At 54.3% G+C, this 13,778-nt stretch overlaps 1 protein-coding gene and 1 pseudogene across 1 annotated transcript; both read right to left on the reverse strand.

Annotated features, from left to right (window-relative positions):
* The window catches only part of LOC137456909 (zinc finger protein 420-like), a 207,079-nt pseudogene that overhangs the window by 47,769 nt on the left and 145,532 nt on the right, over positions 1 to 13,778 (reverse strand).
* LOC137456885 (olfactory receptor 14A16-like) lies at positions 4,494 to 5,426 on the reverse strand. Its single transcript, XM_068168575.1, has one exon. It carries the CDS (start codon positions 5,424 to 5,426, stop codon positions 4,494 to 4,496), a length of 933 nt encoding a protein of 310 aa, XP_068024676.1.

Raw genomic sequence — 13,778 nt, forward strand, 5'->3', positions numbered from 1 at the left:
TCCTGCTGTTGGCCAATCCTCTCAAGAGGTAGAAGTGGCCTCCCCTCCCCCTTCCCAGTCCTTGGCTTCCTATTGAATGGTGAGTTCCTGAGACATAACTGAGCACAGGATTGCACACTCAGCCCTCAGCCTCCTTGTGGCCAGAGCCTGAGCAGATCAAAGTTTCACCAGATCCATCTGGGAGATTTCCTACCAAGGCTTTGAGTGGAGAAGCTGCTGGCTCTGTCCTGCTGCATTTGTGGAGGAGACTCCTGCACATCCTCTTGTCCAATGATCCTGCTCAGGGCAGGGTTAAGCAGATGAGGTCCCTCAAGGGCTCTGCCCAGTTTGGCTTCATCTGCAGAGGAGCTGCAAAGGTCCTGGGTCAGATGGTGCAGGGAGTTCATGAAGACATTCCATTCTGCTGGCCCAAGGGCTTGCCCTGAGGGATGCCACTGGGAAATGTCTGCCAGGAGGACTCTCCACTGGTGATATTTGGGCTTCCTCCACCCCCCAGCCACCACCTCATCCATTTCTGCACTCCAGCTATCAGCAGTCTGGCTCTAAGGAGGCTATGGGGAACCATGGCAAAGCCCTGGCTAAGGTCCAGGCACAAAACTTCCCCTTGTTGCCCCTACCCAAATGGCTTCAGCAATACCTCTCTTGTCCTGCAAGGGCCTGCAAATGGCTGCAGAGGTGTTTGAGCCTTCACCTTCCCAGGGACTGTGCTGAGGGTGACCAACCTGCAATGTTCCCCACCCTCCTTTTTGGTGTCCCTGGAGAGGCCTTTTCCAAGGAGCCCAGAACCTCTGGGATGGCTCTGTGCACATCTCAGTGCACAGTCCAGCAAGGGTGATGTGAGCAGACAGCAGCCTGCCCAAGCCATCTGAGATGAATCTCCCTGGGCCAGTAGGGTTTGTTCTGGAGTGACACACAGCAGTGTCCCAGCTCTGTCAGGTGTCCACATTGGAGCTGGCCTCACGGACCCCTAATGGAATGTGGGACATTCAGAGACAGAGTCTTTCCCCATCACTCACACAGGCCCTGCCTGGCAGCAGTCAGAGAGCCTCCCTGGCCTCCTGCTGCCTCTACCAGAGGCTGGGAGGCTTCTCACACCTCCAGTGCCTTGGCACCTCCAGCAATAGCTGATGGTGTTTTTGCTCACTCAGGTTCACCTCAGCTCATCTGCTGACATCTCATCTGCACAATGTAAACAGGCACTGCTGACCTCCTGAGGCCATGTCCTCCTGTGGAGGGACCAAGAGTCTATCCAAGCTGAGTGTGAGGCTGCTGCTGGAAACAGTGGTTGTGAAGCCCAGTCTAGGATGACTGCGCTGGGACAGCTTCCCCAGGGTGTCCAGTGAACACAGACACAGTCCAGACCCTTCTCTGGTCATCCTTCAGGTCACTTGCAGAAGGCCTGGCTGTGTGAGGACACTGCTGTGTGCCCCAGCCCTGCACACTCACACACTTTAGCTGTTCCCTGCTGTTTGCATCTAGTGGACAATTTTCTGGGCATGTTCTTGAAGGAAACTTTGAAAGGAGACCTAAGGCTTCAGACACTGCCCTAAGCACCTGTCTGGGTGGAACTGCTCTTGTGGAGGTCATCTGAGACAAAGAGGTTCCCATGGCCTGTGTCTGCCTGTGGTCATGGGACTGCCATGCAGCAGGATGGTGCCCAAGCTGCCAGAGCACTCAGGCCTTGCCCCAACACAGGGGCTCAGCAGGAGAGTGTGGAAGTGGAAAGAGAACAGCCCTGGACAAACAAGTGCTGGTGCTCCCTGGAGCTGCTGCTGCTCTGGGATGCTGTTCTTCTCCAACTCTGCTCACAGGACCTGCCTCTAAAACTCCAGAAAAGTCTTGAAGTCTCAGGAAAAAAGATATTACTGCAAGGCCCTTTATTGTGTTGAAACAAACAAGGAGCAGAGGTCCACTTACACAAACTTCTGGTCAGAAAAAAGAGAATGAATTAGAAAGTGTAGGATGAAGATATAAATAGTAAAAAACTAGACTCCCCCACCAGAAAGTACAGAAGCCAGGCTGGGCCTGCACTGAGTGACCTCAGAAATGCTCTGCAGGAGAAGAGAAAGAGTTTATTGCTTCTGAAAGCATCCAGGGATCAGTTGGCTCAGGGCAGCCTTCAGCTCCTGTTTTCTCAGGCTGTAGATGAGAGGGTTCACTGCTGGAGGCACCACTGAGTACAGAACTGACACCACCAGGTCCAAGGGTGGAAGCATGATGGAGAAGGGCTTCAGGTAGGCAAAGCAGGCAGTGCTGATAAAGAGGGAGACCACAGCCAGGTGAGGGAGGCAGGTGGCAAAGGCTTTGTGGCTTCCCTGCTGGGAGGGGATCCTCAGCACTGCCCTGAAGATCTGCACATGGGACACCACCATGAACACAAAACAGACAAAACTGAGCAGACACCAACTTGCTTAAGGCCCAGGGGAAAGCTCCTAGGAGCAAGCTCCTTGTTGCTGTTGTCTCTGCCATGCCATCTGCCATTTCAGAAGAACTGGGCTCCACCACCTCTCCAGGCAGGTGCTGTCTGCCTTGAGACTGCCCTGTGCCTGCCCTTCATCAGACCAGAGTGGTCCAGCTGCCTCCAGATTGCCACACAGGTCCTGTACAGTGGGGCCCTAAGCCCTTCATGAGAGAATGAGGTCTGTGGTGACAGGTTGGACTTAATGATCCTCAAGGTCTCTTCCAACTTTAGTGATACTGTGATACTGTGAATCTCTCTGCACTTCTCCAGGTTCTCCACCCTCTTTTAGAAATGGGAACCTCACCATCTGATGTGGCTTCCATCAAGACTCCCATGCCCCCTTCCTCGGATCAGTGCCCAGCTGGTCACATCACAGCCTGTCCAGAGGCATGAGGTTGTTCTGCCCCAGTGCAGACCTTGCCTGCCTTGGCCCTGTCAAACTTCAGGAGGCCAGGTCCCTGTGGACTGGAATCCCAGCATGACAGCATTTAAGGTTAGAGGGCCAGTGCCCCAAACAAGTTAACAGTGTGGGGAATTGCAGGACACTACAGGCATGGAATGAAAACTGTTCCATGGAGTTGCCACCCAAGGGGGTAAATACCACAGGAACCTCAGCAATACCATCAGAAGGTACAACCCCAGAAGTGCAAGGCCAGGAGGGTCAGAGGTTCTTTGTGGAGTGTATTACAACAGTAACAGAGAAGATCTTGAGTGAAGCAAAGGATGTGGTCAGTGCTGGCTGGGATACCCTGTGAGAAAGCTCTGCACTTGCTGGGAATGAGTGCTGTGATCAGGGAGAGTCCAAGAGCTTTCCCTAATTGGAAGCTATGAAGTGCAAGGGAGGACAGCAGCAGTCAGGCTGGAAGGGACGTCAGGAGGTGTCTCAACCAACCTCCAGCTCCAACCAGCATCACAGCAGATTCCTCAGGGTTTGAGCCAAACATGTAGTGGTCACTTCCTGGAGCAGAGCTCCTGCACACTCTCAGGAAAACAGCTTCCAGGGGTTGATTATCCTCATGTTGGAAAACTCTCTCTCTCTCTGTAGCCCGGACCTCATCAGTTTCAGACCATTGTCTATTGTCCAAGCGTCCTGAACAGGAGACAAGAGCCTGACACATTCTTCCCAGGATCAGAGCCATGCTGCTGCTCATTCCTCCCAAGATCTTCCTTTCTCCAGGTTTAGCAAGCCCAGCAACCTCTGTTGGGACTCTGCCTCTTTACCTCTGCACACAGAAACTGCCCTGCAGCTTCAGAGAAAGCTTTCAGGAAGGAGCTCAGAGAAACAATTCCCTGCAGAGTCCTTTATTGTATTGAACATACAGGGAAGAGTGCTCCTCACGTCTGCAGTTTCTGGGTCACTGCAGACAGTCCAGTGCTGAATCAGAAATGGACTGGAGAAAAACATTGGACTCTGAGTAGGTGCAGTCTGTAATGGGAGAGGGTTGGGGTGTGAAGGCATGAGGAGACCTCCTGTTCTGATGGCAGTGATGATCTGGAGCACAGCTCTGTCCCACAAGCAGCCCTGACCTGTCCCTGCCTGCAGTCCCAGCACTGCCACACAGCAGCACAGTGCCCAAGCTGCCAGAGCATTCAGGCCTTGCCCCAGCACAAAGGCTCAGCAAGAGAGGGTGAAGGGCAGAAAGAGCAGCTGAGGATAGCCCAAGCTCTGGGGCTCCCTGGCACTGCTGCTGTGATGAGACTCTGCCCCTGCACCTCTGCACACAGGCACTGCCCTACAGCTCCACAGAAGTCTAGGGGGAAGCAACTCAGAAAAGCAACTCGAGAGGAAGGAAAACAGAGAAGCAGGGTACTTTATTGTTGAACACCCAGGGAGCACAGCTCCTGATGTCTGCAGCCTCTGGGTCACACCAGACAGGACAACACTGAACCAGAAATGGTCTGAAGAAAGACATTTGTGTGGGAACAACATTCTCACAAGGGGAACAGCACCAGCAGCAGCCAGAACTCCAGCAGCCAGGCTGGGCCTGCACTGAGTGACATCAGAACTGCTCTGCAGGAGAAGACAAAGAGTTTATTGCTTCTGAAAGCATCCAGGGATCAGTTGACTGAGGGCAGCCTTGAGCTCCTGGTTCCTCAGGCTGTAGATGAGAGGGTTCACTGCTGGAGGCACCACTGAGTACAGAACTGACACCACCAGGTCCAGGGATGGGGAGGAGATGGAGGAGGGCTTCAGGTTTGCAAAGAAGCCAGTGGTGATAAACAGGGAGACCACAGCCAGGTGAGGGAGGCAGGTGGCAAAGGCTTTGTGGCGTCCCTGCTGAGAGGGGATCCTCAGCACTGCCCTGAAGATCTGCACATAGGACACCACAATGAGCACAAAACAGACAAAGACTAAACAGGCACTGGCCACAAGAAGCCAAAGTTCCCTGAGGTAGGATGTGGAGCAGGAGAGCTTGAGGATCTGGGGGATTTCACAGAAGAACTGATCCACAGCATTGCCCTGGCAGAGGGGCAGGGAAAATGTATTGGCTGTGTGCAGCACAGCATAGAGAAACACACAGGCCCAAACAGCTGCTGCCAGGTGGAGACAAACTCTGCTGCCCAGGAGGGTCTCATAGTGCAGGGGTCTGCAGATGGCAACATAGCGATCGTAGGACATGGTGGTGAGGAGAAAATACTCTGCTGAAATGAAAAAGGCAAACAGAAAGACCTGAACAACACATCCTGCATAGGAGATGTCCCTGGTGTCTCTCAGGGAATTGTCCATGGACTTGGGCACCGTGGTGGAGATGGCACCCAGGTCAAGGAGGGCGAGGTTGAGGAGGAAGAAGTACATGGGGGTGTGGAGGTGGTGGTCCCAGGCTATGGTGGTGATGATGAGGCCATTGCCCAGCAGGGCAGCCAGGTAGATGGCCAGGAAGAGGCAGAAGTGCAGGAGCTGCAGCTGCCTTGTACCTGGTAATGACAGGAGGAGGAAGTGGGTGATGGAGCTGCTGTTGGCCATCTGCTGCCTCTGGCCATGGAGACCTGTGCAAGGAGAGAAAAGGCAGTGACAAGTTAGGGCACACTTCTCTCAGCCTCATTGTAACCCCTGCCCCTGAGCTGCATGAGGAATGGATCAGCTCAGTCCCATCACTACCAACCAGTGATGGTTCATCACAGCTTCAAATGCAGCAGGGACCCAGAATTGCCATGAAGATTCCTCTGGTGCCAGAACAGAAAGTGACCAACAGCCCAATGACAGGGAATGGGAGGCCCATGGAGAGGTGGAGAACCAAGGACCAGCTCTGCAATGCTGCAGAAACAATGAAAGGAAGAGAGAAAGGCAAACGGGCCTGGGGGTGAAGCCTTCTCCTTACCAAGCTCTGCTCACTGCTGCACACAGGATGGAACTGCAGAGCTTTTGTCCTCCTTTTGGGTGCACACTCCAGGAGCCTTCAGATGAATGTCAGCTGCCAAGGCTGTGACTCCTGACCTGGAGCCCATAGCTTTGAGGGCACTGCCTCTGCTGGGTAGAAGAGAAGAGCAAAAGGTTGCATTGGGAAATGTGTCTGCAGTGCAGAGAATGGCACAGAGGTGCCTGATCCTCCCTGCCAGGGCATCTCTGACAGCAGATCCCTCTTCCCCCCAGCTCAAGTTTCTGCTGCTTCCAGCTGCTCCTGCCAGGAGCTGCTCCTCTTTGCACAGCTCTCCTCCCTGTCCCTGCTGTCACTACTCATCCCACCTGCTGTGAGCTCAGCTGCCCAGGGGCAGCTCTGGATGTGCAGGGCTCAGTAGCAGCTCAGACAAAGGCTAATGACACCTCAGATTCTTATGAACAGCAGTGAAACAAACTCTAGTCTCACACTGCCCTCCCAGCACAGCAAGGTGATCAACATTCAAAGCCAAGACTCCTTCCCTTCCAGCAAAATGCTGCCTTGATGCTCTTCTGCAAAGCCTCCTCAGAAATGCTCAGGGGTGAGCTAGAACTGTGAGCAGCTCTGGCCAGCACAGCTCCCTCCCCACAGCAGAAGGACCCTGCCCTGCCCTGCCCTGCCAGGCCTGTCTCCTGCCACTCACAGCTTCTGCCCACAGCACTGTGTGGAGCTCCCTGGGCAGCCTCAGTGCTGAGCCTGGCAGGCAGCACAGTCCCTGCCCCAGCACACAGCCCCTGGGCTGCAGGGACCCTGCTCTGAAGGACAGCCCTCACCACCCCTGCCTGCACCCCAGGGCTCCACAGCTCTCCAGAAAAGCCTGAAAAGAGCCTCTGGACAGGAAGATTTCCTTCCAGCCCCCACCAGCTGTGGCTGTGCCAGCTTTAGGAGATGCCTCCAGGAGCTGCACCTGCACTGCCCTGCCCCCACAGACTCACCGTGTCAGTGACTGCAGTGACTTCTCCTCCTGTCAGCTCTCAGTCACCCTCCTGGACACCTCCAAGCTCTCTCTGCCTTCTTCATCCCGCTGAGATCCACTGGCAGTGCCCTCAGCCCTGCTGTGCAGAGCAGAGGAGCTGCTTCTGGGCACAGCTGACACTTTTCATTGCTGCCTGCTTGCTAGCAGCTCCCTCCAGCCATGGAGCTCATCCCAGCTGAGCAGCAGAGGTCCAACCCAAGGGCATTTTAATGACCCTCTGGTGGCTTTGGTGCCAGGTAAACATCAGAGACTGAGAGGAAGATGATGAAACCTCTCCAGAAGTTGAAGTCACTTTCAAACTCTGAAGTTTCTTCTCTTGTTGATGGTTCTCAGTGAGGACACTGCTGGGAAAGTGTCTCCAGGCTGTGGTTGGAGCAGAGAAGTGGAGGCAGTGCTGAGAGGTCAGGACAAGCAGAGGAAGATGTCTCTGATGCTGAGCAAACCTGGAGGTGTTTCATTAATGCAAAGGGTCAAGCCCTGAGCCCTGGCTCCTGGACAGGCAGATCCTGTCCCTCACTCACCCCTCAGGGCTCTTCCTGGAGCAGTGAGATGTGGAGAGGACCAATGTCAAGGGCAGGACTATGGCACAACCCCTCCCAGGATGGACAAGGAGGCAATGAGGTCCCAGTGCTGCAAGGAGGCATTAGCGGCACAGACCACAACCAGAACCCATGACATGAAGAGCTTGGCTCTGCCAGGAGCCTTTCAGCTCTCCCACAGCCCTCTGTCATCTGCCCCTCAGGCTGTCCTCTGCTGCTGCATCAGCTGAGCCTCTTTCCCTGCAGGCTGTAGTCACCCAGCCAGCTGCCCCACCTTGCTGGCACCTTCCTTTGCTGCTCTCTCTCCATCCTCCCTGGGTGTTCCTTGAAACTCCAAGCCTTGGAGTGCTCCAGGCTGCAGCTGGGGGATGTCTTGCAGTGACATTTCTTTCTCCTCATCTCCAGTCTGGACCTCCCCAGCTGCACTTTGTGGCTTTGTTTCTTTCTCTTGCACTTTGTCACTGTGCAGAAAAGCTTCTTCATGTCTCAAACCACTCCCCAAGCACTCTCAGGCTACTCTGCTCCTGTCCTCACTCTTCAAACCATTGAGCCCATGGCCTTCAGCCTCTATCTACTTGTCTTATCATAGCATCATAGTATCATAGTATCATTCAGGGTTGGAAGGGACCACAAGAATCATCTAGTTCCAACACCCCTGCCATGGGCAGGGACACCCCACACTACATCAGGCTGGCCAGAGCCTCAGCCAGCCTGGGCTTAAACACCTCCAGGGACGGGGCCCTCAACCACCTCCCTGGACAACCCATTCCAGGGTCTCACCACTCTCATGGTGAAGAACCTCCTCCTCACATCTAGCCTGAATCTCCCCACCTCCAGCTTCATTCCATTCCCCCTAGTCCTATCACTACCTGAGATCCTGAGAAGTCCTTCCCCAGCCTTCCTGTAGGCCCCCTTCAGATACTGGAAGGCCACAATTAGGTCACCTCGGAGCCTTCTCTTCTGCAGACTGAACAGCCCCAACTCCTTCAGTCTCTCCTCACAGGAGAGGTGCTCCAGCCCTCTGATCATCCTTGTGGCCCTTCTCTGGACACCTTCCAGCACCTCCACATCCCTCTTTTAATAGGGGCTCCAGAACTGGACACAGTACTCCAGGTGGGGTCTCACCAGGGCTGAGTAGAGGGGGAGGATCACCTCCCTCGACCTGCTAGCCACACTTCTCCTGATGCAGCCCAGGATCTGATTGGCTTTGCAGGCTGCAAGTGCACATCTTGGGAGATCTCTGGGCACTCTCCAAGGTCTTTGCAGATGGAGATGTTGTGGTCACAGGACAAGAAAGATACTTTTGACCAAGTGTTGTAGTGGGTGGACAAGGGGCAGTAGTTTAGAACTGAAAGAGGAGACTGAGATTAGATAGAAGGAAGAAATGTTTTGCAGTGAGGGTGGCAGGATACTGGAATGGCTTGCCCAGAGAAGGGGATGTCCATCCCTGGAAGTCTCCAAAATTCAGGCATTTCAGCAACCCAACCTAGTGGGAGATGTCCCTGGACATGGCCAGGGTATTGGACTCAATGCTCTGTTCCATCTCTGCCAATCCAAACCATTCCAGGATTCTTTGATTCCAATATTCCCAACCCCTTCTCCACAGGGCTGCAGCTACCTCCCTACACCATGGGGGTGTTTGCATCTCCCCTAGGCCCCTGCACCCCCATACAAAGGATATTGTTGCCATTCCTGGCCATGAATGGCAATGGCTTGGGCAAATCCAATCCAATCCCCAAGGCACTTCCCTTAGAAGAGGAAAGCAGCAATGAGTTCTGCTGAGGCAGGAGGAGAATCTGAGACATTGGAATTAATTGGATGGAATTCGGCAAAGGGAACAGAGATGTCAACAGGTTCAGTTTGGTGCCAAGGGTCACTCTCTCACCTTCACCATGGGAGAATCCTGCAGAGGAAAATCAGTTTGGGGGAGGATTAGAAAGATTGTGAAAGGAAAATCTCCTTGGGGCTGGAACGATTTTGCATGGAGCCTGGGAAGAAAGGCTTCAAAGAAGCCCTTCTGTTGCCTCATAAGGCTCTGAATGGACTCCCTCACTCTCTCAACAACTTGAGAGAGAAGCCTGTCTGGGGTTAAATTCAATCCTAGTGCCAGACTCAGTCCCTGGTTTATGACTCAGAGTGTTTGGGTGCAGGGATTTCAGGGGCAGTGCTTTCCCAAGGCACTGTGGCTCCTGTAGAACTTGAAGGCGGCAGCAGCAGCAGTTTGAAATCCCTTCAACAGTCCTGGTGAATCATGAGCTCAGGCTGTGGTATTTCATAGCAACACTTAACAAGTGAAACCCCAACAGCTGGTTACAATCAATGCAGGGATTTAGATCAGGATTGCACAAGCTTTGACCCACGTTGCCCATCTTGAGGTCCAACAGCTCAGGAGATGTGAGGAGAGAAGCTGCCAGGGGAGACTGAAGCTAAATGTGTTTGTGTAGCTCAGCCTTCTCCTCATGTGTTGTTACCAGCTGTCCAGTCTGACTCATCACAGAGGACATCCTTCCTTTGACTTTTGTTCTCTGGCTGGCAGGCCTGGAGAATCTGCTTCTTGTTCTTTGCATGCCTAGGAAGGTTCAGCTCAAGCCATAGCTTGGCCTTCCTGACCCCATGTGGGGAAGGTACATTATGCCCAGAATTATGCCCAGTTACTGAAACTTGTCCCAGCATGTGGACAAGTTCCCCCTCCTTTCATGAGGAGAGCAAAAGCCAAGGTGGCACAGACCCCTGCACACCTCCATGGCATGGGATGCTGGTGCCAATACCAAGCATGGCATAACTCCAGCTTCACACCTCTCATAGGCTGCAGTAGGTTGTTTACGAGAGTTCCCATTGGCCATTGGCCACTTGTTTTTCCAGGGCTCTTCTCTTTCTACCTCCACACTCTCCTGCTGAAGCCCCGTGTTGGGGCAAGGCCTGAGTGCTCTGGCAGCTTGGGCACCATCCTGCTGTGTGGCAGTCCCATGACCACAGGCAGACACAGGCCATGGGAACCTCTTTGTCTCAGATGACCTCCACGAGAATAGTTCCACCCAGACAGGTGATCTGCTTGGGGCAGTGTCTGAAGGCTTAGGTCTTCTTCCAAAGTTTCCTTCAAGAGCATGCCCAAGAAATTGTCCACCAGATGCAAACAGCAGGGAACAGCTAAAGTGTGTGAGTGTGCAGGGCTGGGGCACACAGCAGTGTCCTCACACAGCCAGGCCTCCTGCAAGTGACCTGAAGGATCAGCAGAGAAGGCTCTGGGCTGTGTCTGTCTTCACTGGACACCCTGGGGAAGCTGTCCCAGGGCAGTCATCCTAGACTGGGCTTCACAACCACTGTTTCCAGCAGCAGCCTCACACTCAGCTTGGATAGACTCTTTGTCCCTCCACAGGAGGACATGGCCTCAGGAGGTCAGCAATGCCTGTTTGCATTGTGCAGATGAGATGTCAGCAGATGAGCAGAGGTGAACCTGAGTGAGCAAACACCATCAGCTATTGCTGGAGGTGCCAAGGCACTGGAGCTTTGAGGAGCCTCCCAGCCTCTGGCAGGGGCAGCAGGAGGCCAGGGAGACTCTCTGACTGCTGCAGGGCAGGGTCTGTGTGAGTGATGGGGAAAGACTCTGTCTCTGAACATCCCACACTCCATTAAGGGTCCACCAGGACAGCTCCGATGTGGACACCTGACAGAGCTGGGACATTGCTGTGTGTCACTCCAGAACAAACCCTACTGGCCCAGGGAGATTCATCTCAGATGGCTTGGGCAGGCTCCTGTCTGCTCACATCACCCTTTCTGGACTGTGCCCTGAGATGTGCACAGAGCCATCCCAGAGGTTCTGGGCTCCTTGGAAAAGGCCTCTTCAAGAACACCAAAAAGGAGGGTGGGGAACATTGCAGGCTGGTCACCCTCAGCACAGTCCCTGGGAAGGTGAAGGCTCAAACACCTCTGCAGCCATTTGCAGGCCCTTGCAGGACAAGAGAGGTATTGCTGAACCCATATGAGCAGGGCAAGAAGGGGAGGTTTTGTGCCTGGACCTTAGCCAGGGCTTTGCCATGGTCCCCCATAGTCTCTTTAGAGGCAGAGTGCTGAGAGCTGGAGTGCAGAAATGGATGTGGTGGTGGCTGGGTGGTGGAGGAAGCCCAAATGTCACCAGTGGAGAGTCCTCCTGGCAGACACTTCCCAGTGGCATCCCTCAGGGCAAGCCCTTGGGCCAGCAATGTGAAATGTCTTCATGAACTCCCTGCACCATCTGACCCAGGGCCTTTGCAGCTCCTCTGGAGATGAAGCCAATCTGGGCACAGCCCTTGAGGGACCTCATCTGCTTAACCCTGCTCTAAGCAGCATCATTGGAGAAGAGGATGTGCAGGAGTCTCCTCCACACATGCAGCAGGACAGAGCCAGCAGCTTCTCCACTCAAAGCCTTGGTAGGAAATCTCCCAGATGGATCTGGTGAAACTTGGATCTGCTCAGGCTCTGGCCACAAGGAGGCTGAGGGCTGAGTGTGCAATCCTGTGCTCAGTTGTGTCTCAGGAACTCACCCTTCAGTAGGAAGCCAAGGACTGGGAAGGGGGAGGTGAAGCCACTTCTGCCTCCTGAGAGGATTGGCCAACAGCAGGAACACAGCTGGGAAAGGGACTGTGAGGTCAGCTGTGTCTGCAGGAGCTGATAGGGCAGCCCTGGGCTCATGGCTGGCAGATGGGCACAGTGATCTGGAAGATGCCCTCTGCCAAAGGGCCTGGGCTGACTGCAGGAAGGGGCTGATGGGTTGGTTGCTGTGTCTCTGCTGCCTGAGTACCTGATGGGACAGCAGCAGGCACAGGGCTTGGTGCTGTCTCTGCAAGAAACTGCAAGGCCAGCAGCCGTGGGAGCTCCTGGTGAGGTAGAAAAGAGCAGGAGAGAGGAACACTGCCAGATGGTGCAGCCTGGCAGGTGCAGACTGGCCATGAGGAGCAGAAACCTGTCTCAAAGGGTAGTGCTGTGGCCTGAGAAGTTCTCCAGGAGTCTGGGATCAGCCCTTCTCTTTGTGTCCCAAGGAGCAGAGGGTGAGTGTGGGCAGGTGTCAGTGAAGGCCTGGAAAGGCCAAGGTGGGGAAGTGAAATGAGGGTCTGCAGCCTGCAGGGCAGGAGAAGCAGCTGTGAGACAGTGCAGGACAAAGCTGTGGGAGAGCTGGCAAAGGGCAATGGCAGTGGTGGGAGTGATGAAGAGAAGCCAAGGCTGTGCCCTCTTGACTCTGGCAATTCTCTGCCCCTAAGGACTGTGAGGAGATGTTGTCTTAGCGCACTGGGAGGGCCTCACTGCCTCTTTCCACAGCCCCAGGAAGGCTGGGGACTGTCATGCCCTTATCCTCCACTCAGCATCACAAACCCTACAGGGATCCTAAAGGAAGGCTGGAAAGGAACTTTTCATGAGGGTGTCTGGTGACAGGACAGGAGGGAAAGGTTTGAAGGTGAGGGAAAGGAGGTTTAGACTGGGTCTTAGGAAGAAGTTCTTCTGTATGTGGGTTGTGGAACTCTGGAATAGGCTGCCCAGGTAGGATGCCCTCTCCTGAGGGTGTTGAAGGCCAGGCTGGATGAGGCCTTGAGCAGCTGAGTCTATTGGAGAGGCATCCCTGCCTATGGCAGAGAGGTTGGAGCAGAGGAGCTCTGAGGTCCCTTCCAGCCTAGGCCATGTTATGCTGCTATGAAACCCACACCCCACCCCCACTGCACCTGAAGAGCCTTGACCCACACATGTGGGACAGGCTTGGCCTGTGGGGTAGGATCTGCCTGCCCAGGGGCTGTGGCCAGCCCTTGGCCTTTGTGCTGCAGAAACCAGAGCCAGAGTTTGCTCTCCTGCACTTTGCCTTTGTCTGCTGCAATCACAGCCTCTCCTGAGCTGCTCTAACAAGTCCCTGGGGAGGCTTTGGCAGTAACAAGCCTCAGTGGGGCCAATCAGTGCTTCAAGGTACTTTGTGTTTTGCTTCTTGCTTCTTGCACAGTTTCTTCACTCTTCTCTCAGTACCTGAGGTTCATGGAATGATTCCCAAGTGCCCTGAGGAGCTCTTTGTGTCTTTGTTGCTGACTTCCAGATTTCAAAGTGCACCTCATAATGCTCAGATTTTGATGGCAAACTATTTGATTCTTTCTCAGATGAGGGCAGAGGTGACAGCAGCATCCACCAAGCCAGAATGATGCAGGCTGTCTGCTCAGGAGGTCTGGACTGGGAGGAGAAGCTGTCCTTTGAGGGTTGACACTGAGCGGACAACTTTGCTCCTCACCCTCCCCAACCTCCCCATTGCTGTCCCTGCCCACCTGGGCCTTACATCCCTGCTCCTTGCATCAGACTTCTCCATTGCTCTCTGCAGCTGGAGCTCACAGCTCCATGGCACCAGCTGCCCCCTGCTCTCCTTAGAGAGCTGCCTGCACACAGCCACAGAAGAATTGTTGCTGTTTGGAAGCAGAGCA

The sequence above is a fragment of the Melanerpes formicivorus genome, unplaced genomic scaffold, assembly GCF_026170545.1.
Source record: "Melanerpes formicivorus ecotype bairdi unplaced genomic scaffold, bMelFor1.0.p_v2 SCAF_142, whole genome shotgun sequence".
In the NCBI taxonomy this organism is placed as follows: Eukaryota; Metazoa; Chordata; class Aves; order Piciformes; family Picidae; genus Melanerpes; species Melanerpes formicivorus.

Coding starts and splice junctions, on each gene's coding strand:
- LOC137456885 (XM_068168575.1), bottom strand. CDS start 5,426: ATGGCCAACAGCAGCTCCATCACCCACTTCCTCCTCCTGTCATTACCA.